Below are 23931 nucleotides of genomic sequence, written 5' to 3'. Positions count from 1 at the left end.
TTATTGGTGTGTCATGCATGGGGATTAGGACGACAATAAGGCAGATTTGCATTGCAGCAGAGTGCAGGCATATCTGTGTGCACTAAATATATTTCTCTGCACAAGATTTTCTAACTCTTTGTGTGTCCCAGTTCTCCTGAGAATTTAGCTGTCCTTTGAGTGTAAAAACTAGATTAAGCTGAGACTAAGGGCTTGAGCTGTGGTGGCATGTGTGTGAGGCTTTTAGGGATCTCTTCTTTTTCATACCATTTGCTCCTGCATTGGCAGCTAAATGCTCCAAAAACACGAGCTTTGTCCCAGTTAGGTACCATTACTTGCTAGAAGTAGACAATGAGAATCAAGAAAATGGTTAAAAAGCCTCTTCAGAGTCCCTGACCCCTCCAGTTAACTGTGGTGCCAGCAGCCTTGCAATGAAATTCAAGCTCTGCTGTAGTGCTGTGCTCAGGATTAACTGTGATTCCTGATGAGTGGGACACTTCATATAAGTCTGGTGTATTTATTGCGAGGCTTTGTCTTTCATAGCTCCAAAGCAATTATGTGGTATTTACAGCCTGCTCATAGCTGTGTGCAGTACTTGAGGTAGTTACCACACAGCTTCATGCTGGAGCCAGCCACTGTGAGCACTGAAATTTGCTTTCATCCTTTGCTGTAGCCATGGGCTCTGGCAAAGGAAACCTTTGCTGCTGGTAGGGACTTCTGAGCAGTTTTTTAACATCTTTTGAACTTGGGTTTTCTTTTTAGACAAGAGTTGGAAGTGGGATTTTTAACTACTGCTCTGCAATTATGGATTACTTTTGGCCTGCTCCTGCTGCCTGTGGGTAATGGGTCATTGCTGGAGATCTGAACACAAGCAGAAAAGGCTGGAGAGCTGGTGACAGAGAGATCAGAGGTGGTTTAGTGTGCTGTCTGGGTGATTGCTGGGTTCATTCTGCTGGACATGAGCTCTGGTTTTGTCCTTGCTGTGCTTTGGTGGTGATTTTCCAAAGAGCAGAACCCTGAGCCAGCCTGGCTGCAGCTCCCGGCACAGGCCCCGGTGCCTGCAGGTCACCCTTGCTATTGCGCAAGGGTGTTTATGGAAAGGTGATGCCTGGGACTGTTTCCATCTCCAGGCTGGCACTGTGCTTGCTTGAAATTTAAATCATCCTTGGTTTGGCAGGTGAGTATGGAATAGGCTGAGCAAAAGCGCTGCCAGGAGGTTGCCAGGGGATCATGGCCTGGCACATGCAACACCTCTGACCGCCCGGTGACCTTGAAACCAAGCCTGCTGCCAGGGTGGGGTGGCAGCGGGGTGGCCGTGGGACAGTGGGAAGGTGGGAAGACAGTGAGACAGCAGGGGAAGGTCTGACAGGAGCAGGAGCTGGCAGCAAGCAAGGGCCTTCCTTTACTCATGGCTTAGCAACTGTGCAAGATCCCACCCACTGCCCAGCTGCACGTCCACCCTGGTCAGAGAGGCACCCATGTTTTCTAACTCTTCCTTGTAACGCAGCTGAGAAGGGTCAAAACTGAAACTGAGACTGTTTTCTTCTGTTCCCTAGATTACATCAACTGTATCCAGAAAAGCAAGGCACAAGCTTGCTTGCAATTTTGCATAGGAACTTGGATGGGTTAGGAGACTGGGGTCATGACAAAGTTACTGCTGGAAAATTAAAGCAGGGAAATTCAGTGCTTGCTGCTTTGGTTCCTAATCCCTGCCAAAAAGTGCAATAGCCTTGTGGCGTCTGACAGAGTAGCTGGTTCTGCACTGGGCCACCAGCACACAGAGATGCCCCAGACAGGAGGAAGCCTGGGTTGGCACCAAATGCCCAGAAAGCGATTTGCAAAGTAAGCAGGCCAGGAGAGGGCAGCCTCCAGGCAGGACAGAGCTGACTAAGCTAAGAGTGGGGTGCCTGCTACATCCCTCTTGACAGCATAACAAAGGATACTTGGATTGTCTTGCATCACCCCTCCGGCTGTGGGCAGGCACAGGAGGGAGAGCTGTAGCGCTGGACCAGGACAGACAGCACAGACAGTACTGAGAAGAGAACGGCCCAGGCTGTGATACTCTGGAAGTTACCTCCCACTCCATTCACATCAAAAGCAGTGTTTTAGTCTAAAATGCAAGCGTGCTTACTTGAGAGGATTCAGTTGGAGCCTTTGTGTTACAAAGTACAGAACATGGCCAGCAAACCCACCACAAAACCTCATTCTCTACCACCACCCTGGAAATGCAGAGGCATCTTCACTGCAGGGATGAAGAAGTGGGGAGCATTTCCAAAGACAGCAAAGACACACAGAGATCTGTAATGAGGAGCTGGTGCTTCAGGTTAATGAACTACAGAAAGGGTGATGTGTCTCACCTTGTCAGAAGACTTGCCTCTCCAAGCCTGGCCCTGCAGGAGTGTCTGTGGTCCTGTGAGCATCCCATGAGCACAACCTCAGCACAGAGCCCAGCTGACACACCTGCCTAACCCAGCTGGCCCAGGGATGCTGCAGCAATTGGGCTCACCCTGATCAGCTGTGGGCAGGATGTGATGCTGAGGGGAGGATGTGGCCCTACCTGGTTTCAAACACACATTTTGACCACAAAACCTTGTTAGGTACCTCAGCTAATGCAAAATATTCTGCAGTTCATGAGTTGTCATGCTATCTTTGCACATGTTAAACTGGCTTTCAGTTAACTGTTTAGTCTATTAGAAGTAGATATTGCAGGTGAAGGAGATTCCAGTGCCCAAAAGTCCCCCAGCACCAATTACATGCAACTCACTCATTTCCATTTGCAAGGGTTCTAACAAATAGTCATTAGTAGACCAGTAGACTTTTTTAAAATGTTTTTTAAAAAGCAGGATCCTTCTGGAGGAGCCAAAGTGTGGAGCTAGACCAAGGAGGAGACAAAGAGCCACAAGAGGGACAGCTTGGGAAGAGAGGTGGGTGCTTGCACTTGGGAAGCTCTTTTAGCTGGGACTCATTGCCTTTACATCAGTCATTTACAAGTATCAATAGAGGATGCAAAATGAACAGACAGACACCAAACTCTGCAAAATAGGTTTATTTTAAAATTTGAACGAAATAGAATTTGCATTTTTTGCATGAATCACATGCAAGTGAATACTATAAAAATACCTGTGCAGCATTTATATATATTTTATAAAATCTTCATAGCACAAAATAGCTGTGAATCAGAACAGAAATTTTACACATAAAGCTGCATGAATTTCCCTGTCAAACTGTGCCTTTCTCAGGAGTAATTCCAATCCCCAGCTTAAACACTCAGCTTGCTGCTAAGTTTTTTTCTCAATTTTGTGATATGGCCCCTCCTCAGGGCTCTGGTTGTGCACTGCACCTGTGTGTCATGCAGCACTCTTAGCACAAGGGGTTTAAAGGTGTTTTAAACCTGATGGCAGCGCTTCTGTGACAGGAGGGAGAGAGGCTGAGGATGGAACCCCACGGCTATGGTGGCTCACATTCAGCACTCACCTAGGGGCAGGTGTGAGCGGGCATGTGCCCTGCTGAAAGGCTCGCTGGAGCTGTTTGCATGCATGTGTAAAGTCCACACAACCTGTTATGAAACATTTTATCCACAGCCTGAGCAAATCTAAAACTGGTTAAAATTTCTGCCTGCATTTCTTCTGGAGATTGATAGCCTGGGTTTAAAGTGGTGCAGCTCTTTCACGTGCACACCTTGCACTCCTCAGACAGAACTCCCAGCCACAGTTTTGGAATTGATTATGTTTATCCAAGCAGTCAATGGATGGCAAAGCACCTCCTTTACATTCTTCAGGTTCATTTTTCTCGCAGCCAGGAAGGCAAGTGGACATGGTTAAAAAGCTGGCTCTCACTGTACATTCTGCCAGGCAAGGCACGGGGGCCATACTTGAAGCTCTGCAGCAATAGCACGGTACATTTTCCTAGCCAAGAAGACCACGTTCAATGCTGTATTTCTCAACAGCTCATTGGTCCAACAGCTGATATATTCTGTTTTAAATAAGCGGCCTGAGTTATAGGGATGACCTTCCTATGGACATGCCGCCCTGCTATTCTACAAGTGTTGCAGGATGCATGGAAGACCAACTGTAATGCTGTGCAGCAGCAGAAAATGATGGCATCTTATCATTGCCATGCGCTGTAGTCACCAGAGTCACTACTCAGCTCCTTCCACAACGCAGTTTATGGACGCTACTTGTCACCTCTGCACGACAGGAAGGACTTTTTCCTTTGCCCTAGCCAGGAAAACTAAATCAGAGTTAAACAGTCTGAGTTCAAGCCGGAATGCTGTGGTAATAACTCTGCTCAGTTGTTTGTAGGCAAAGTATCCTTTAGTGGAGGCTTTCTTATTAATATCCAAGGTAACTTTGTTGCAAAGCACATTAAACATTTTATGTTAGATTTTCCTTCTCTTTTACATTTTGTGGTTTTTGGTTTTTGTTTTTTTTTTTTTTTTTTTTTTTAATTGTAATAATGAGTAAAACCATCCCCACAGAACTAGCCTGGTCTGGCAGTGCCATCAGAAGACACTATGAGCTCTGCCCAACGATGGCACTTTGCTCTTGGCTGGACACCTCTCTCCCCACCCCACCAGCTGCTTTTTCCCCGATGCCCCAAACCTGAGCCTTTCCTTAGCTTGCTCTGCTGCTTCAGGAGCAGCCCTCAGCTGAGCAGGTACAGGCCTGCTCCCCAGCAACCCCAACTCCACAGGAAACCAGCCATTGCTGCTGCTCTGGCAGGCATTTTGGCTGTGTGCTTGTCATTTTCAGTTGCCTGGGGGAAGCGTGTCTAGTTATGGGACACAGTGGGGTTGGTGATTTCTAACTCAAAGTTATCTGTGCACAGGCCTTCCCAGGACTCTTCCAGGTCAGATATTTCAGGTCAGTTATTTTGGGTTTGTGTGGCAAGGGCATGGTAGTGGCGGGGGGGAGCTACAAGCATTGCTTCCCTCAGAAGGTGCCAGAACCAATGTGTCCAACAGAACCAATGCCAGCCAGCTCCCAGACAGATCCACTGAGCCCATCTGTGACAGTAGCAGCACCTCTGGGATAACAGTTAAGATGGGAGGAAAAACCTGCTCAGCTGCAGGCAGAGAGAGGAGTGAAGATACGGGAGGGAAACAACTCTGCAGACACCAAGACCACAGAAGTAAGAGGAAGAGGTGCTCTGGGTGCCAGAGCAGAGACTCCCCTGCAGCCCATGGTGCAGCCCATGGTGCAGCCCATGGAGAGGTAGCTGTGCCCCTGCAGCCCATGGAGGTCCATGGGGAATGGAGATCCACCTGCAATCAGTGGAGGACCCCACACTGGAGCAGGGTAATGCCATAAGAAGGGTGTGGGAAGTCCACACTAGAACAGGCTCCTGGGTGGGACTTGTGACCCCTCAGGGGACACATGCTGGATGAAGAACTGTAGCCCATGGGAAAAATTCACTTTGGAGATGTTTTTGGAGAGCTGTCTTGTCTGGGAGGGATCCCACGCTGGAGCAGGGGAGGAGTGTGAGGAGTCCTATTCCTGAGGAGGAAGGAGCAGCAGAAGCAATGATGAACTGACTGTAACCTCCATTCCCATCCCCCTGTGATGGTGGGTGGGAGGAGGTAGAGAATTCAGGAGGGAAATTGGGCCTAGAAAGAAGGGAGGGGTAGGTGGAAGGTAGTTTTAATGTTTGGTTTTATTTCTTATTATCCTACTCTGATTAATTTGGTAATAAATTAAACATTTCCCCAAGTCGAGTCTGTTTTGCCTGTGACAGTAAAACTGCTGAGTGATCTCCCCCTGCCCTTGTCTCGAGCCATGATCCTCTCATTATACTTTCTCTCCCTGGAGAGAGGGGAGTGATAGAGCAGCTTTGGTGAGCACCCGGCATCCAGCCAGAGCCAAACCCACCACACCAGTGCAGAAAGGCACAAAACACTTTTCGGTCAAGTCACCAGCCTGGACTGAGTTATTGTGTCCCCGAAGCACGGGTGCCGCAGGTGGCTCGGTGAGGAGGAGCTGTGCTCACATCAGTCCCAGCAGCTCATGCAGCAGCGGCACAATCACGGTGGCTGTGAAGCCAACGGTGGAGTACGTCACAAACTTATAGGGCACTTCCACTTCCAGGCGTCTCTGGGCTTCCAGGTCATGGATGGGGAACTTGTACCGATAGCCCAGCAAGCCAAGGACCACGCTCTTCATGACCCAGCGTGTCAGCAGGACAACCAAGATCCCTACGAAGAACCTGGCTAGCACGAGCACCATGGTACTGGTGACCAGAGGAAATCCAGGCTGAAAACTTTTGCTGGTGCAGGCTGGAGCAGCATACTGGTTGTTTAACCAAAATCCCACAGTTGCTCCAGCTGCTGCTCCTAAGATAGTAGTGGTGTCTCCCCTGGTAGGGCTGTAATAGTCTAGTTTGGGGTAGTTGTAACATAAGACAAGAGGCACAACTATGGAAAACAGTGGGCAGAAGGGGCTGGTTAAGAGCAAGTGATCTATCGTGTCCCATGCAGGATACAAGAGCATGAGCAGCACAGCCGAAATCAGTGCTCCACCGATCACATCCTGTAAATAAATCACATTTAATAGGCTTTGTGAGATCTGGAAGGTAAACTGGGTATTTGGGTGATCATAAAAGACCAGTATCTGCATTGGTGGGGCCCAGTAGTGGAGGAACGCCCTGAATTCAGTGATGCCATTACCTCCATGCAGGGACAACCTGAAGCCTGTGCTAAATAAAACGTGACAGTCCATGAACCTAACCTTAGCTTATGCATAAGCATGTGTCTGTGGACACACATTCTCCTCCTCATCTGCTCTCATGTTTTGAGGGCATTCCCCACCAATTCTCCACCTCAGAAAAGGCACCTGCACAACTCCATCTCAGGGACAATATTGCAGTGAGCTGCCTTCACACAAACCCTTTCCCTCCCATAACCCTACAAGCGATTTCATCACATCAGTGTGATTATCCCTTGCTTGCTTTGCATAAAGGGGAAGATGCTGTCCTTTGTCAGAGACAGGTTCCCATCCCAGGAACACAAGCTCCAGGGATGGAAAGTGCAGAGCTGTGGGACATGGTGCATGTGCCATGGTTTCTGCCAGCAGTGGGAGGGAGGCACCTCCAGGCAGGGATACAGCAAGGAGAAATTTGTTGCCCAAGTCTCTGAAATCCGGTTTCCAGTACAGTGCCCAAAGCAAGCACATAGTTAAACCCTAATTTATTAACAGAGGCAAATAAGGTGTTTTGAGAACTTGATTGTTGTCAGCCACAAAGCTGAGAAAGGAGACAGGAGGTAACCCCTAACAAAAGCCATCTGTATGAGAGCAGCCAGGTAAAAAACAATAAAACAAGTTTCCCCACGCTGCCCTTCCAGTGTCACAAGAGGCAGCAGTGTTAGAACAGCCACAAAATGCTCTGCAAAAGCTGAAGTTAGTCACAGACAGGAATGTCCTCTTCTAAGATTGTATCTTTTTCACGAGTCATGGCAGCTGACTACTACCATGCTTGGTCACAGTCTGAAAATTATTTATGTGAACTTCACTTTGAGCTAGGCAGGAATGAGGGGACTTTTTCACAACAGAAATATTTAATGACTTTCTGGTAAATGCATGACTCCTGTGTGGCTGAACTTCAGCTGTTTACAACGTGCATTAGATTCACAGAACATTTGGTTTTAAGCAAGTCCTACAGCCATTGTGTATATTCCTAATACAAATTTCCATTTATTCCTTCATCCAAAACATGAGGCTAGCCATGGGAATACACAAACTTGTCTAGGATGTAAAATACCATTATGTGTCAATGTTTCACAGTAATTCATGTTTTGATATCAATTCTTAGATGATACCTTTACACACAAAACATGTTTTGGCCCAACACTAAGTAACTGCCTCAACACAAAAGAGCTGAGGGCTGCTCCCAGCACCAATGCTCAGAAATCCCATCCCCGCTCTGTACCTCCATTTCCCACCCAGCTGTTTGTCCACCTCATGTTAGAAGAAAAAGTCCTTGATACACTTGATCAAGGTGATCAAGGAGCAAAACTCAAAAGCTGTTCACATGCTTTTCTGTTTCAATTAAAGAAATGTAACCAAACATTAACATTCCCTCATGAAAACTTTGCTCAGGTTTACCCAGATTTAGTCAGATTTGACTGCAGCAGTTCCTAACCCAGCTCCAAACAGTCCCTACCTACAAACCTGGTTAGAGTTTTCTGAACTTTATTATCCTCCCATTCAGCCCCAGTACAGTAACATGGCTCCTAGAGGTTTCAAGCAGGACCCAGACAATCAGCTCTGCCCCTGACCAGTGGCACTGTACTGGTGGTCTCCAAACTGGGTGCACCAGGCAACCCTTTGGGCTGGGGGGAGAACATACTTTCTGCACCACTCATCAGTAAAACAACATATACGCATTTTTTAAAAGTAGTGCTTATTTCATCCTTATGTTTGTTAGAGTATATTTTGTATGTGTTTTATAATGTATGTATTGGTACAGTAGTACATGTATAAAATTTGTAAGTAAATATATATATACATATATATAGGGGGTGCATATTCAGATTTTTTTTACTGAACAAAAAAGTTTGGAGGCCAGTGGTTTATTCTGTTTTTTCCCCTATCCACCAATATGTGGGCTTCTCATTTTGGAAATTCCTCACTAGAAGCTGCTGGAGACCTCAGCACATGCCATGGCTGTCTGTGGTGACTCCTTTCAGTCCTGATGTGCATGGGCAGGTTTGATCTTTTGAACACCCAGAGGAGGTGGGCAAGATCCACAACAACACCTACATTTAGCAGTGCAGAATGAATTATTTCCCCCCTTGCCTGCTAAACTAAGGAGAAGATGGGAAGAGGAAAGATGGCTCTGATTTCTGCGAGAAAAGCTGCTTTTGTGGACTCTCCCTGCTGTGTCCCCCGGAGCAGGACCTGAGTTTTCCCCGGGGGTGGAGCTGCTTTAGCACTCCCAGGAAGCACATTCTTGCCTGTCTGCCTGTGTAAACAGATTAGCGTCTCGCCAAGCCTGCAATTATCAAGGAATTTTTAAATAAAGGCAGGCACGGGATTTTGCTCAAGGTGCAGTACTACCAGCAAAACTTAAAACCTCCTGTTGCCCTGCTGGGATGCTCCAGCTGCCTCAGCACAGACGAGTCCTCCCCAGACTCCGTCTACCTCCCCTAAAGCCCCTCCGCTGCTATGCAGCTCAGCTCTGCTCCCACACAGTGCCAAATATCTGCTTCCCTGATATTGCCAATCCAAGCAAAAATAACACTTTTCCTATTCTGCGTTTTTGTAAGTTCCTCTACATTTTCATTTAGTGTGAGACACTGTTCACTCTCCTAAACAGAAATATCTTACTTGGTTTCCACTCCTAAGGGTTACTTTATTTCATCCCCCAAGGACTGTACTACACAGTGTGTGAAGTACTGTGAATGCGCTGTGTGTTTATCAGCTTTAAAATATTTAAGATAATTTCAGGATTAATTGTAGCGTGAAAAAGCCTGAAATACAGCCCGTCAAAGGGGCAGGGTGGGAGCTCCAGAACACCACCTCCAGCAATAAATGCATCAACACGGAATGGGTATATCTCAGGGACAAAAAAGCGACCATGCTGGCCAGCACAGGGCATTATTGCTTGTAACTCAGGGTAGTTGCAGTGCCAGTGAGGTTCTCACATCAGTTGTAGCTCTGGAGGGAATGGCTCCAGCAGCTGTGAGATAGGAAAACTTGTTCACTGCATTGAGGCAGGGACCAAAAATTAGGCCAATGTTTTAAATGGAAAGCAAAGTAATATTTTCTAAAATACGGCTCTCTGGGGAAAGAAAGCAAACAACAACTACCAGTCATATCGTCTCCAATTGTTTTTTTGTTTCTCAAAAATAACCTGTAAAAACCCACAGATTCACTGCTTCAAAATGTGTCCAAATTTTTACTTTTTTTTACTTTGCCTTTTCCAGGTAACTCCAGATCCCCTCTTTACCAGGTCCTCAGACTCCATCATTTAAGACCTAAAAGAAAGGACTCTGCCTTTCCCCTGTTTTTACACACACACAGGACATTCTGATGTTGAGGTGGTGGAGAAGGGTAGTTGTAACTAAATTACCTGTCAGCAGTGCAAGTGCATTACTGACACCCCTTTTCCCTGAGCTCTGGTACAGCTGGAAGGATGCAGATAGCTCCCCATAGCAGCTGACTGTCTCCCCAGAAAGTCTTTAATGGTAACATCTCTTCTACTGACATGACTGTGCTTTCTGATACCACTCCTCGTTCAAAAGCAAGGCCAGCAGTGCTGAAATGCAGACAGATTTGTAGAGCTGAGACTACAGCAGATGAGCTTCTGCAACAGAGCTGCAGGAAAGCACAGTGCAACTGTCCTTGTCACTCCTCCTCTGGTACCTCAAACAGGAAAAATCAGTTACACCAAGTCCATGGATATTTGTTACCCATTTCTTTGCTTTATTAAAATGCTATGACCACTTAATACATAATTATATTCTTTCTTTTAAGGCCTCAGTTAAATATCCAGAGGCTCTTTGAGCCAATGGCTTGGCTGGGCACTGCTGTGCCTTAGCCCTATGACATCACAGCTCAGGGCAGGACCCATCCCACAAAAGGTCAGAAACAGCTCTGAACTGCAATTCTTCCCCAAAGAACCATCACTGCAGGTGGGACAGCAGAGCCCGTCATTGTGGGTGACAAGCTGCTGCTGCAGAGAGAGGGGTTGCATGTGGCAGCCATGGTCACTGGGCCTTTCCCCAGCTCCATCCTCACCATGGCACACATGGGGTGAAGACCCCAGCCAAGGACATTTGCCCTTTTGAGAGGCAGCATTGCTCACACTTCAGCTAAGAAGCTTTTTTTAAATTTTATTTTACAGCTCTTTCCTATCATGTCAAAAGCACAAAGGACTTTTTCTTCTTTACCCTAAAATCCATCTCAATTTAGAGGGGTCTTTCATTATGATGGCCAGCAAGAGAAGTATGCAAAGAATTTTTACTGATTGACTTAATGTCAGTAGCAAAGAAAGGGTGTCTGCAGCTTCGATGTAAGATATTGTTTTGATCCACTGGGCCTGAAAGGGAAGGTCAGGCTATATTTTATAGCTAGCCTTAATCTCATGAGGGCTCCCTTTCTTACAGTTATCAAGTCTCATTACAAACCTAATTATTACTTAGTAAAAAAGATTCAATTTTTTATGCATATGCAACTAACAACACATATCAAACTCCTGTGGGGAAATAGCCAGGAGTTTTTGTCCATACTTGGGAAGCTGGGCCACCCTTTTGACCACTATATATAACAAATCAATAAAGTTTCCTCTTGTCAGGAAAGAACCAGCTATCACAGGCACACTGAAATCTGTTCCTAAAGCAGGACTGATGTCTCTAAGCAACTGTGCCCAGCAAGTCTATCATATAAAGTCACCGATATTTTATGATTATTTTCAAACTATTTGTGCATCTCAGTCCCTTAAGAATTAATTTCCTTCCGGCTGAAAACAAGAAACTTGTCATAATATTTTTAAGTGCCTTGTGCCTGTATAGTGACAGGAGACCTGCTGCTGCCCAGCCCCTCCAGGGCAGCTCACTTGTGACTCACCAACCTGCAATTCCTCCCCGGCACTCCCAGTCTAAACCAGCCCCGAGCATTTCTCGCTGAAAACAGTGATACTATTGCACAAAGGGCTTAGCTAAGGAGCAGCGTCAGTTGCCCAAGTGCATTCCTCGCAATTAAAATTTCGAAATGGAGAGCTCCAATTGAGATGCCACCCTGACCTCACCCGGCTCCTCAGCCCACGCACACCGCAGCCTCCCCATGCTATAAACTTCCTGCGGACTCAAATATCAATAGCCCGAGGGTTTCCTCACAGCTCCTTTGAATGCTCAGCCTGAAATTCAGTGGCACAACTCATCTACTCCTGTAGGGGCAGACCAAGGCACGTCATGTATCACTTGAAGAGTGGGAGATGGGAGTTGCTGTAGGAAAGCAGAGCTGGAGGCACATCCTTACCAGGACTGTGTGCATCCCTGTGTAGAGCCTGCTCAGACACACCAACGTTGAAAACACAAACGCTGCTACTAGGCCAAGCTCGAATGGATACTGTGAAAAGGGAAAAAAATAAGTTAAATACACACATTACACCAAGCAGTTCGACTGACATAAGGATCTCATGCGAGAAGCGGCTCCTGAGTTGTACTTTCCCCAAGAGATTAACGTGACCTGAGACAAGACACCTCCCCCCCTGCCCCAGTCAACATGCAACCCTGCTAGAAGGTCATTTCATTAGCTGTGGTGCCTGCTTTTGGAAGATCTGGTCTCAGTGTGGGGAAGTGTGGGAAATAGATGGTATTTGCAGAATTGTTCCCTACAATACCTATCTGCAAAAACCATGTTAGTGTTAAAGAGCTTAAGAAAAAAGGCACAGCATGCTGTACAAGCCATGCCTGAGGTAGCACTGCAGTCTCAGCTCAGCCAAGGGGATTGTGACAGCTGCGGAGTCTGACCAGAAGTGTGATCAATAGTCCTCGAGCCGTGGGCTGAGTGGGGAGAATCAATGTCTGGGCTGAAACCACAGTCCAGCTATTAGAGCAGTCAGGACTGCTCTTCCCTGTGACACTTAAAGGTTTAGTCATCTTATGAAGGTGTTTTTGCTTAATGCCCTCTCTGAGTAGCCTACAAACATGGAAAGATGCATTTAAATAAATCAACATTTAAAAAGGAAAAAAAAACCTATTTGGTAAAGAATAAGCTTAACATATTAGCCCTTAATGCACTCATTCAAATCCTGAAACTGAGTGGGCTGCTGGGCTCCTTTCAGTCCATAAGGGAGATCTTTTGTAAAAAAATAAACCAACTCAAAATATAAATAAATGCAATTAATTCATCCAATTTGACACAAAGTCTCCATCTTCTGCCAGAAGCTGACGACTGGCCAGGGTGGCCACAGATCAGCACAAAAATGCTTCTGTGGAAATTCTAAGCGTAACAGCTCTCTTCTGACCCTTTCCCCCAGCATACTCCAGCCCCCTGAATAGACAGCTCAGACCCAGCTGCAGATATCGCTCCCAGTTCGTAAAACGCTAATTTTCCTGATTTCTCTAAGCCTTTGGAGCACTTACACCCACTTGACTCCTCCCTCAGCAGGCAGCCTGGGAGCTAGTCCAGATCAGTAATTGATGATTAGGGCAGCTTGAGAAGATAGCAGCATAATGTACTGGGAGATTTTTCCATCTTAATAGAGGCAATTAAACAATTTAATTATTTGACAGCAGCTTTATTGTTTCGTGGCAGTTTCCAAGAAGCACAAGACAGCCTGTGAAGAGCTGCATGTCCCACTGGGCACCTGCAGATTGAGGAGGAGAAGGTGATGCTGACCAGGTCTTCTTGGAAGCTCTGACACATGGGAGGATCTGGCCTTCCAGGACTGATAAATATTCCCTCTTATGGCTCCTTGTCCCCATTCCACTGTCAAGCTGCTCTGACCAGTTACCACACAGGGAGCAGGAGCCCTCTTGGTTATATGGGTTTATTCCTTGAGGGGGCTAAGAAACATTCTTAAATACAATGCAGCCAGGAAGTTATTATTGCTAGAAGACAGGAAACACGTGCTTGGATTAATAAAACAGAATGAAAATAATCATCATGGAGAAATGAGTTTTCAGGAAATAAACCTCTTAGAAAGATGGTGAGGAAAAATGATGAGACTTCCCCAAGCAGCCCACAGCTCCAGTGCAGCGAAGTTGCTGTTATTTCTCTGACAGCAGGCTTTCCAGTCATGCTGTGTGCTGTTAGTCTAACCCAGGCTAGGGCCAGGGGATTTCCAAGGATGCTTTTCCTTTCATACAGAAACCAGGTGACACAGAGCTCCTTTGGTTGCCCTGGGAGCCAGCATGTCCCAACGTGCAGCATTGACTTGGTGGGCATGGGGTGAGCACAAAATGCTGGCACCTTCCCTCCACGGTCACCCCACGTGCAAAAACACAGTGGACCCACCACACCACAGCAGGGCAGTGCAGCCTGACAGCAGCTCCGAGAGGAGTCTGTGCAAAAGAAAGGATATTTCCACTAAATTTTTTTCTGTGTCTGTAATTGACCAGCCACAGGTAAGCACAGAAAAGAATACGCATCTGTGAAAATAAATGCAGAGCTCCTCTGGAAGTGGCAACAGCTTTGGATTTGCAAGCTTTATGTGGCTTACTGGAAGCAGACACATGCTTTTTTTTTTTTTAATGTATTTTCTTTTTCTTCTTTTGTTTTCTTTTTGTACCCCCTACCTTGTACTGGTTTGTGGTTGCAATGAAAAAGGAGAAGGAGATGGCTGTAGCTGCCATGGCGTGGGTGGACGGCATCCCATACTCTGCATTCGTCCTCATCTCCAGCTTCACGACAGGTGGTGACAGGGGCCGAGGCCACTTCAGGATGTCCTTGGAGACCTGGCCTATGTACATCACTATCTGGGGACAGGCAAGGCCACAGGGCTGTCAGTCAGCACAGGCAATCCCCATGCAGCCCACCCAAGAACCACCTGCATTTCAGTGCTTTTTCCTGCAGAATCCACCCCTCCAAGTGCAGAATTTATCCCCTGAATTATTAAAGGGGTTTCCATTAGCTCAGTCAGCGAAGGAAGCAGTGGTTTTGCTGCACTGTGTGGTAACCTGAGCAGAAGTGGGACCAAGAGGAGGGTTGGCTGATGAGATTCAGCAACACAGGACAGTGTGAGACAGACAGCTGGCTCCCACCCCATGCCAGAGAAGTTTAAGTTTCCTCCCTAACCCTCCCAACCCCTCTCCTGTAAGAAAACTGTTGTAAGAGAAATTTTTCCACCCCCACCTTTGAATCACTGCCTTGCCCAGCTGCGTCCAGCACCAGCTCCCCTATTCCCAGCAGCTCCCACTGCACCAGGTGCTGCAGGAGCCCTGCTGGGATGCACCATCTCTGTGGTTATTAAATGACAACCTTGGCATCGTTGCAGAGGCAGCAGAGGGAAAACTGGACAAGCAACATGAGGTACCAGTTCTCCTGCCTAACTCCCCAGTAAAGGGCTTTTATTCCCTGCCTGGGACACCAGAGGCTTAAGCGAGGGCTCCATTAATTAGCTTCCAAGCACAGCAACACGGTACTTTTGGGGGAAGTGTTGCATTCTCAGGTCAGCAAGGGAAGTAGAGGCAAGAGGCAATGCTATCCAGTATCCCTGAGAGGTGCTGCCCATCCAGCCACGCCCAGGACATCCTTGGCTCCTTAGCACCCTCTTCCTGAAGGCAGCAGGCTCTCAGCATCCACAGTGGCAAGATCTGAGAAAAGTTAGCCAGGCTGTCCTGTAGGATGTATTTGCTTTCTGTTGTAACCCTCCTCCCCCTTTAGATAATTGTCATGGGTTAGCAAGCATAGTCTCAGAAGTGATGTTCTTGCAAAGGGGTGCTTACAGCTTCTTCTGTGACCTGACAGAACCTATCAGATGGCCAGTTTGAATATGGACAATTTTTTAAGCCACTTAAAATTGTGACTGCCTCTGTGATCCACACTTAAGAATAGACAAACCCCAGGCAGAGCGCTCTCGTTTCCAGTGCTGGGACAGGTGGCTGCGGGCCCCGTGTGGGGGCCGGCGGGCCCAGCCAGGCCCTGCTCCGGCCGGGCCAGGCCACGGCCATCCTGGAGCCGATGGGCCCTGTTCCACCTGCGGAACCCCCCCACATCCCTGCTGTGGGCAGCTGGAGCGGCTCAGCTCCCCCTCTCCAGTGCGGCCAAGATCCGGCTGAAAGCTGCACCGCTGTCCGGCAAAAGATCATGTAACCAACAGCGATAAGCCACATTCCAGCTGCAAGGCCTGGGTGAGATTAACCCTTTTAGTGCTGTGAAGAGCTGAAAACCTGAGGGAGAAGAAAGAGGAGATGCTTAAAGCTGAAATTCTGTTGTAAAGCTATGATGTATCAGAGTACCCGTTGTAATTTCATGAAAGCATGGGGGGTGGACCATTCAGCTTGTACTTGTGAGCAAAAGCACTTGTGCTGAGATAAGCAGATGCTGAAGCAGCTGTAATTTGATGAGAAGTTTGAACAGGGAGAGATGGAAGTGATGAGGACTGTTGCTCCAAATGGAAGAGGAGAAGACCTCAGTTCCTAGAGATGCTCCCAGAGATAGTCCTAGAGATGAAGATGAGGAAGACCCTTTGCTCCCAGGGAAGGAGAAGGGCCTCTGTTCTTAGAGGTTAAATGCTCCCAGAGATGGGTGAAGAGAACTTTTGTTCCTGAACGGCTCAACCTTAAAATTGTACCCCAGTAATTCAAGAGTGGACCCTCGAAAGCAGTTGTGGGAAAAGCTGCAAGTTGTGGGAGGGACTCACGTGCGAGCAGAGAACCAACCCAGGCGGCTGCCTCGTTGTGATAATGTTTTCATAGCATGGGCAAGAGAGACTCCTCTTCTTAAATGAACTGAACAAGGTTATTATGGAAGTGGTAAACAGACTGAACATCTCAAGGGTTGTCTTTTTACATTGTCAGTGGGAAAAGGGAGAAAGGTGGGGGGAGGAGAAGAGTTCTGAAGGTGTGGTATGATTTTTTTTCCCCCCCCTTTTCTTTTTCCTTATTTTAGGTCTATTAATAAACTTCTTTATATTCTTTATATTCTTGGTGCCTGCTTTGCTTTTCTCCTAATTCTTATCTCACAGAAGGTAAATAGTAATGAGTATTTTGGACCAAGCCACTACACTAAATTGGTGTTTCTGCCTGGTTACAAACCAAACCTGCTACAATAATGTAGCTAGACATAGGCGGAGGAGGCTCTTTAAAACAAAGCAAACCTTTTTCCTTTTCTTTTTTTTTTTTTTAATACAAAGATCAGGTTAACTGGTGTCTATCATGAAAGCTCAGTTGCTGTGTGAGACGGCTCGCTCTTCTGCTTCTCATGCTTCCACCAGCAGAGGAGGGGGCTTAAAATAACATCCTTCCCATACTGGTGTTAGCCATCTGCTGGAACAGCAACACAATCACCCACTGCCACATTTGTCACCAGACACACTGCATCTCTCTCTCTCCCATCAGCCATTTAAAAAAGGGCTTCATGTTAAAAGAAAGATGGCAGGATTCACAAGTCCAGGAAAAAGCCAGTCACATTCCTTCATCCTTCTCTCTACAGCACAGCACATGTCAGAGAGTGCTAGACTTACAGTCAGCACCAGAGCCAGGAAAAGTGACTGCTGGTGACTTTGCAGCCTTTATCCCTCATCATATGAATCACGTTACTGCCTTATTATCAGCAGCAGGTGGCACACACCTGGCTGCTCCTACAGACACACACAGCACAGAGGAGACAGTGAACAGCCTGCCCCAGACTGCTCACAGTAAACAAAGGCTCAGGGAACAAACGTCTTTTAAAAACCTACTGTGTGGGTTTATTTAGTTAATGCCATCAGTTTCCAAATGGATGCAGGCACATGTTTCTAAGTTAATTAAATTCCAGGGTTGAAAGAAAAATTACTCTCTCGGGCAGAACATAAAACATTGAGGCTGCCACTTGTGATACCATCTGAGAGGCAAGGTAGGATGACCAGTTTATCAGCAGTCCTCTATAATAATGACTTCCACTTGTGGAAGTATTATTAGCACTAGAACATAAGAGCATTGCAGAAAAGGAAATGAGTCATCTCAAAAATGAAGGCTATGCTAGGACTCCTCTGATGGTGAAAAACAGACTGAATGCTGGAGGTGGGATGGGTAAGTGAAAATACCAGGCATCCTCGCAACACACTCCCCTTCCTGACACCCCTAATTAATTCTGACCCTTCTAAGTTTTAAAAACACATTGTATAGACAGTAAGGAGAGATGAGACAACCTCCATAAAACATGACGGGGACTCCAGAATATGCTCAGACCAAGCGCTGATCTCTGAAGCACCAGACCTTTGCCTTTAGTTTACCTGGGTACCGTGCACGTAACTTTACACCAATTGTCCTGGATTATTTGGCAGAAGCAGCAGTTGTGGGTGGGGTAAAACACCCCCCACCAGATGAACTGGCAGGCTTCCCGAGAGGAGAATGATGGCAGGTGCACCCCTGGAGCCCACCCAGCACAGGTGGTGCTCTGTGTCACCTGCACCCCACGGGCTGCTCACAGCGGCTGCAGGCGCACGGCACTGCCCAGGCTCCGTGCGGGCTCCAGGGGCTGGAGGAGCTCGGCACCGCCCAGGCTCTGCTCGGGCTCCGGGGGCTGGAGGAGCACGGCACCGCCCAGGCTCTGCTCGGGCTCCTTGCTCACAGCACGGCAAAGCAAACAGCGCATCTGCCAGACCTGCGTGCGGCGGGCAGTGGGGTGCCCTCCCTGGGGACAGCCCTGTGCCACGGGGCAGGGCAGGAGCAGGGCAGGAGCAGCTCCAGTGGGACTGACCTAGCCGTGCCCACCCCCACCCTTCTCTCATGCACATCCATGCCTTCCCAATGCAATGAAAATCATTCTGAAATGATTACGGGTTAAATCCTTGCAACAAATGTAATCAGCAATAAAAACCCCCCAAAACTATAAGCACCTTAGAATCAAGACCTTCCTCAAACTCTGGTGCCTACCACTATAGCTGGGCTGGCCTGTGCTGAGGGCAATAGCCAGGACTCCAGGTGAAGGAAAGGCAAGGCTTTATTGGCACTTTAGGCCAACGGTATTACATTTTACTACACAAAGGCAATTGGCAGTTGCTATAGCAGCAAGACAGCCTCTGTAGTCTTTTCTGAGATTTGCTCTGAGTCATATATATGGTCTATCTCCAAAAATACTTCCTCACCTGAGCCTTTGCATCAGGATAAACAAGACAAGTCTTTGTGTTTTAACAGATCTTGCTTTAGTGAACAATCATAGAACCAAATTTGAGGCATTAACATCCACACAGGTGTGAATACCAATTCATTTGTTCCAACATCTACAGAAGCTCCGTTTGTGGTGAGGGGCTGCTCCCCTCCCTCCGAGCACCATGAAGTGACCTGTTTCCCTGACATTCCCATACCTCTGGTGTCTAAATCAACCATCTAAGAGGAGGATTTTCTCACCTGCAGGTGTTGCCTGGCATTTGCAATGGTTTCCCCTCACTCCTCTCACGCAGCACTACTGTGACAGGAAGCAAGAGCTCCAAAAGCAGATTTACCATAACAGTGCAGACACACATGGAGCAGACAGACACAGCCAAGCCAGTTCCCTATGCCAAGGTATGGCACCGGTGCTGCAGGGTGCAATTTCCCCTGTGGAACATTCCTGTGGCAGCTGCCCAGACCCCGAGCCTGACAGGACTGAGGAAACAGGCTTAGTGCTGCAGGCGTGCTGTGTGTGGACATCCTCCATCATTCCTCCCCTGCCACAACCTCTGCATGGGATGGACACACCTGGCCCTCCCACAGGCATAAAAAGATCAGGAGGAACAATTCTTTTTGTATCCTGTAATATTTCAGCTAACAGCAGGAAACCAGATCATATTTGTTTTCTACTTCTGATTTTACAGCTCTCCTTATTCTCATTATTGATCTATTAAAAGGACAAGACAAAATTCTAGAGAAGACACACAGTCAAATATCTTTGACAACAACTTCCCCGAGACTCACAGTGTGGCAGCCTGACTTTGAATCTGCTGGTTTAGCTGTAAAATAGAAACTGTATAATCTGGCTCTAGAAACCCTGGCCTGCAGTACTATGTCATCTTCCCAGAAAGGAAATTTACAGTTTGAAAGTGATGTTACTTTGGGGTTTTTTCACAAGTACCGTGCACTGATAGGAGTGACCAAGCATACTGGAGAAAAAAAAGAAGGATGCACTATTAATAAACCAGCATTTGCAGATTAGTCAAGCAGAAGCAAAGACTGTATGTGGTTGCCGAGGCAGGTATGACTTTGATTTACCATACAGAAATTAAGCCAAGCATCCAGGCTGCACTGTTCTATTCTCAGCATCCCCCAAGTTAAGTGACCAGATAAACACTGCAGCAGATACTAGCTGTGACTGTGTCTCTCAAGCATCACTTGCTTCAGAGTGAAAGAGGAGCAGGGCAAGGAAGAGCGTGTTCTTGTGGAGATACTCCTCCTACCCCCAAGTCAATGTCAGGAACTAAGGCTTGGCTTCAGGAAGGCACACCATGAAAGTCACTGAGCAGCACCGTTGGCCCCTTGCCCTGGTAGCAGCCCAGGTGGAGGAAGCCCTGCAGGGCAGGCACTCCCAGCCTGGGGGCCCTAAGCCACTCTCAGATTGCGTCCTGCTCCCTGTCCCCTCCTAAAGCACCCGGCTCCTCCCCATGTGCCAACAGCAGCAGCCAGGCTGGGATCTTCCTCGAGGCACACACACCTTGTGGGAGAGGGTAGCTGGCTCTGAGAGTTCCAGGGCCTGCCATTTCCAGCATGGTTACTGTTTTCCAGAAAATACACCAACCTTGTGCTGGTTGCACAGGAACTTTTCACATATACCAAGGGTTTGGCTGGGATCAATGGGACATTCAAGGTCGCATTCAGCTGGTGGGATGCTCAAATCCTTGGGTTGTCTCAGCCACGATGGAAGCAGCAAAGCCAGCAAGTAGGTCTCCAGCCCACCACAAGCAGCACAGTATTCACATCACAGCAAGGGGCAGCAGGAGGCAGGGAGAGGGAAGAGACAGCATGGACAGCTTCCTAAAAAAGTTATATACGTATACTTATACACACACACACACACACACGTAAGGAGGGAGGACTTGGTTTTAATTCAGGCTTCAGAAACACAACACCAGAACAAGATTAGTAGAACCTTGAGCCTCCAGAAGCAGAACCAGCCAACACTGTAACACATGCACTCTGTCTTTAAAAGAAGCCTTTAGACAAAACTATAAGGTAGTTGACTATCTTATAACAGGCTTAGAGAAAGAAATTTGGGTCCAGGCTCCTGGTAGCAGGCAAAAGTACTGATCTGGTTTGTCATCTAACATCTAAAACTGGCAAACTGTTACACCTAAAAGTTCTACTGAAATACAAAAGGTTTCCAATTTAGACTTCACCTTAAATGATTCACAGCTTGTCTCAGTTATGAACGCCTTTTTGGCACTTTTCCTTCAAGGGTGGAGTACAGCTACCAGCTCTTGCAAAATTCCCTTTCAATCAACACTTTATCAGCTTGCATACACCATTTATTTTTGTATTCTGACATGTAGTTACTTATGTGCCTGAATACAGTTTTACATGTTCTTGTGCAGTGCAACATTTGGTGCTCTAAAGAGCTTGGCTTTCAAGTGACTGTGTTTATCAGCAGTTCCAGGCTTGTTCCAGTGGAATGTTGCAAAAGCACTAAAACTAACAAATACATAAGAATTGTTAAACCCAAAGTTTGCTTCCAAGTGTGTTTTCAATCACTGCACAGCAATATCAGTGGCACCACAATTGCAGGTAAACTCCTGCTGATTAGGAAACTCCTGGTTACCCTGAGAGGGAGTTCAGAGCTCATCGTTGCTGAGTAACTAAGTGCTGACAGCCTTTAGAAAACTGTTGTTCTGAAAAGCAAGATGGGAAGCTAAACTACTATGGATTCAGACCCAGGACCTTCCCAGACTTGCTGAAGATGTCCCCACCCAGTGCTGCTCAGGGCGCCCCAAGAGGCACGCACAGCCTGGCATGACCAGACACCCAAACTCTGCCTTCCTTCAGAGGTGCCACCTACCCCTGAGTCAGCAGCTTATCACTGTCACATGCCAAAAGCTTCCACACCTGCCCGACAAAGCCCAGGCTGGCCAGCTTTTATTTATATTGCATAAATTAAAGTTTTATAGGCTATAAGGAGGTGTGGCCTGCAGAAAAAAAAAACCCACACAACCAGAAAATGAGATTTCCAGGCATGCTGAATAGCAAACTGAAACAGTAAGTTTTTTTCCAGGTCTCTGCCTTTGAAATTCCACACCAAAATAAAGCTTTTAAACCTGAAGCAGAGTAAAAAGTAAAAACCAAACAAACAGAAACAAAGTGATCTTTTACCTCTTGAGCTGAGATGTGGAGTATATTTAAAGTACTTTTAGGGCCTGTGTGAAAGCTATTTTTTGTCTCTGCACTTTCTGGCTGAAATTGAAAGAGTCACAGGCATCAAAGCCTCGCCTGTGCAGTTTCAAGAGTTTGATTTCAAATTGCTGGAGAAGAGAAGCAAAGACACCAGGGTACCCTCATTGCTGACTCAGCACCTTGCCCAGAGATTTCATACAGTTATTTCCTCCATCTGTCCACAAAGGTAAAGCCTGCATATATACTCTGAATCCTCCGAGGCAGGGCACCATGGAAGCACAACATGCTGCTTTTAAGCTGCCAGAGCATCTGGATGCAACAACAGTCAGCATTTCCCACAGCCATCCACCTGAACAGAAAAGCACAGGCAACTGGCTTTGAGGACCCAGGGAGAAGACATTCCAGGGTTCCAAGTCCACCCCTCTACTGCTGCTGAAACATACTCTTTATAATTTTTCTTACTGACCTTCACCCTTCTAGAGCTATTTCACAACCTTTGGCTTCAACTGAAATTATTTATGACTGCCTTATGCATGTTTCTTCTTGTGACTGTACTTTCATTTTAAGAAGCTCCTTCCTTCCCATGGTTTTTGCAGCCAGCCCCATCCTCTCTCCAACTTCATTTTGCTAGAGATTTATTCAAGCTTTCAGTCTCTGCTCAGAAAATAGTCTGTTCTTTAATCATCCCTGGCCCTGCTCCAATTTGAAATTACCTTTCTCAAATGGAGGTGACTGGCTTCGCATAAACTATTACAGATAAGATGGCAGGAAGGCTTTGTAAACAGCATTAGTGCTGCTTTAATTTTTAAGGGAAGAAACTCCCCTGATTCATCTCAGGACACTGATATTGTCATTTCCAACTTGCAGCAGAAACTCACAGGTTTAAGTGGGAAACAGCATAAAAAGTACCACCCTCAGCACCACTTCTGTTTCTCCAGAGCTCCCAGATAAGGGAGCTGGCCCTTATCTTCTGGCCAGTGGTGTCACCCTTTCTGTCACCATCATCCCTGCCAACCGTGTTCCCAATGTACCCGTGTGCTTTGCACCAGGCTCTTGAAAAAGTCATTGCTGGTCCACTCTCTCTCCCTGTTGAAGAGCTTCACCAACAACCTCTCCAGATCCTGAGCATGCCCTTTAAAGGGGAATTACTGCTACCTTTCTCTTAGAGTTCTCCCTTTGATACCAGCTCCTTTCCCCAGACAGATATGAGCCTTCTGCAGAACGTGCCTCAATCCTGCATTTATCCCTTCATGCTCTTCCCAGCCTTCCACTTGCAGCTGTTGTCAGAGACTGCCTGGATTTTTACTTTCATCTAACACAGCTCTTCATAGCCTCACATCATCATCATTCATTCAAAAGCATTTCTTCAAAACTCCATCACCAAAACCCTCCCATTTAGTTAAAGCACAGCTTTGTCCCTCTGATACCTTGGTACTTCCCAGGCAGCTGAGCCAAATGTCACATCCAGGACCAAGGCATCGGAGGCCAGGCTGGACGGGGCTTGGAGCAACCTGGTCTAGTGGAGGGTGTCCCTGCCCACAGCAGGGGGGAAGGAAGTAGATGATTTTTAAGATCCTTTCCAACCCAAGCTGTTCCATGATTTTATGACTCTGTAAGACAGACCAACACCACTTACAGCACCGTGAGTGCCAGTCCCTGCTCACCAGCAAGAAACACCCCCAGCTGAGCATGCCATGACAATAACACATGGCCTGCACAACCATTTTTAGCCATTTCACAATTACATACAATTAATGTGTTTTAAAAATACAGATTGTCACGAGCCCATGTATTTAAAAGTTTCCCCTTTTCAGTTTAAAATGCAATTCCACAACTCAGTAAGTGAAAAATAATATTAATTATTGTAATATCACATACTTGGATACTCTAATTAAGTCAGACTAGATCTGGCCAATACTCAGATGAACTCCTTGCAAGGAAAAGGCAAGGCAAGTCTGCAGAAATGCATGTAAAGAACTCCAAAGGCTCATTTTTTTGAGCAATATGCAAAC

General features: G+C 46.9%; 1 protein-coding gene across 2 annotated transcripts in view; it reads right to left on the bottom strand.

Moving 5' to 3' along the window:
- Nucleotides 1-3010: 3010 nt before the first annotated feature.
- SGPP2 (sphingosine-1-phosphate phosphatase 2) overlaps nt 3011-23931 on the bottom strand; it is a 35989-nt gene continuing 15068 nt past the window's right edge. Inside the window, exons 3-5 of one of the 2 annotated variants that reach the window (XM_048314840.1) lie at nt 14216-14395; nt 11952-12041; nt 3011-6503 (exon numbers count right to left, since the gene is read on the bottom strand). In XM_048314840.1, the coding sequence (XP_048170797.1) occupies nt 5961-6503; nt 11952-12041; nt 14216-14395 (813 nt within the window). In that variant the 3' untranslated portion in view covers nt 3011-5960. The remainder of the gene's footprint in view (nt 6504-11951; nt 12042-14215; nt 14396-23931) is intronic. The other variant, XM_048314841.1, reaches the window with a different exon arrangement.

The sequence above is a fragment of the Corvus hawaiiensis genome, chromosome 10 (assembly GCF_020740725.1).
Source record: "Corvus hawaiiensis isolate bCorHaw1 chromosome 10, bCorHaw1.pri.cur, whole genome shotgun sequence".
Taxonomy (NCBI): domain Eukaryota; kingdom Metazoa; phylum Chordata; class Aves; order Passeriformes; family Corvidae; genus Corvus; species Corvus hawaiiensis.
This window is presented reverse-complemented; position numbering and strand designations above follow the sequence as displayed.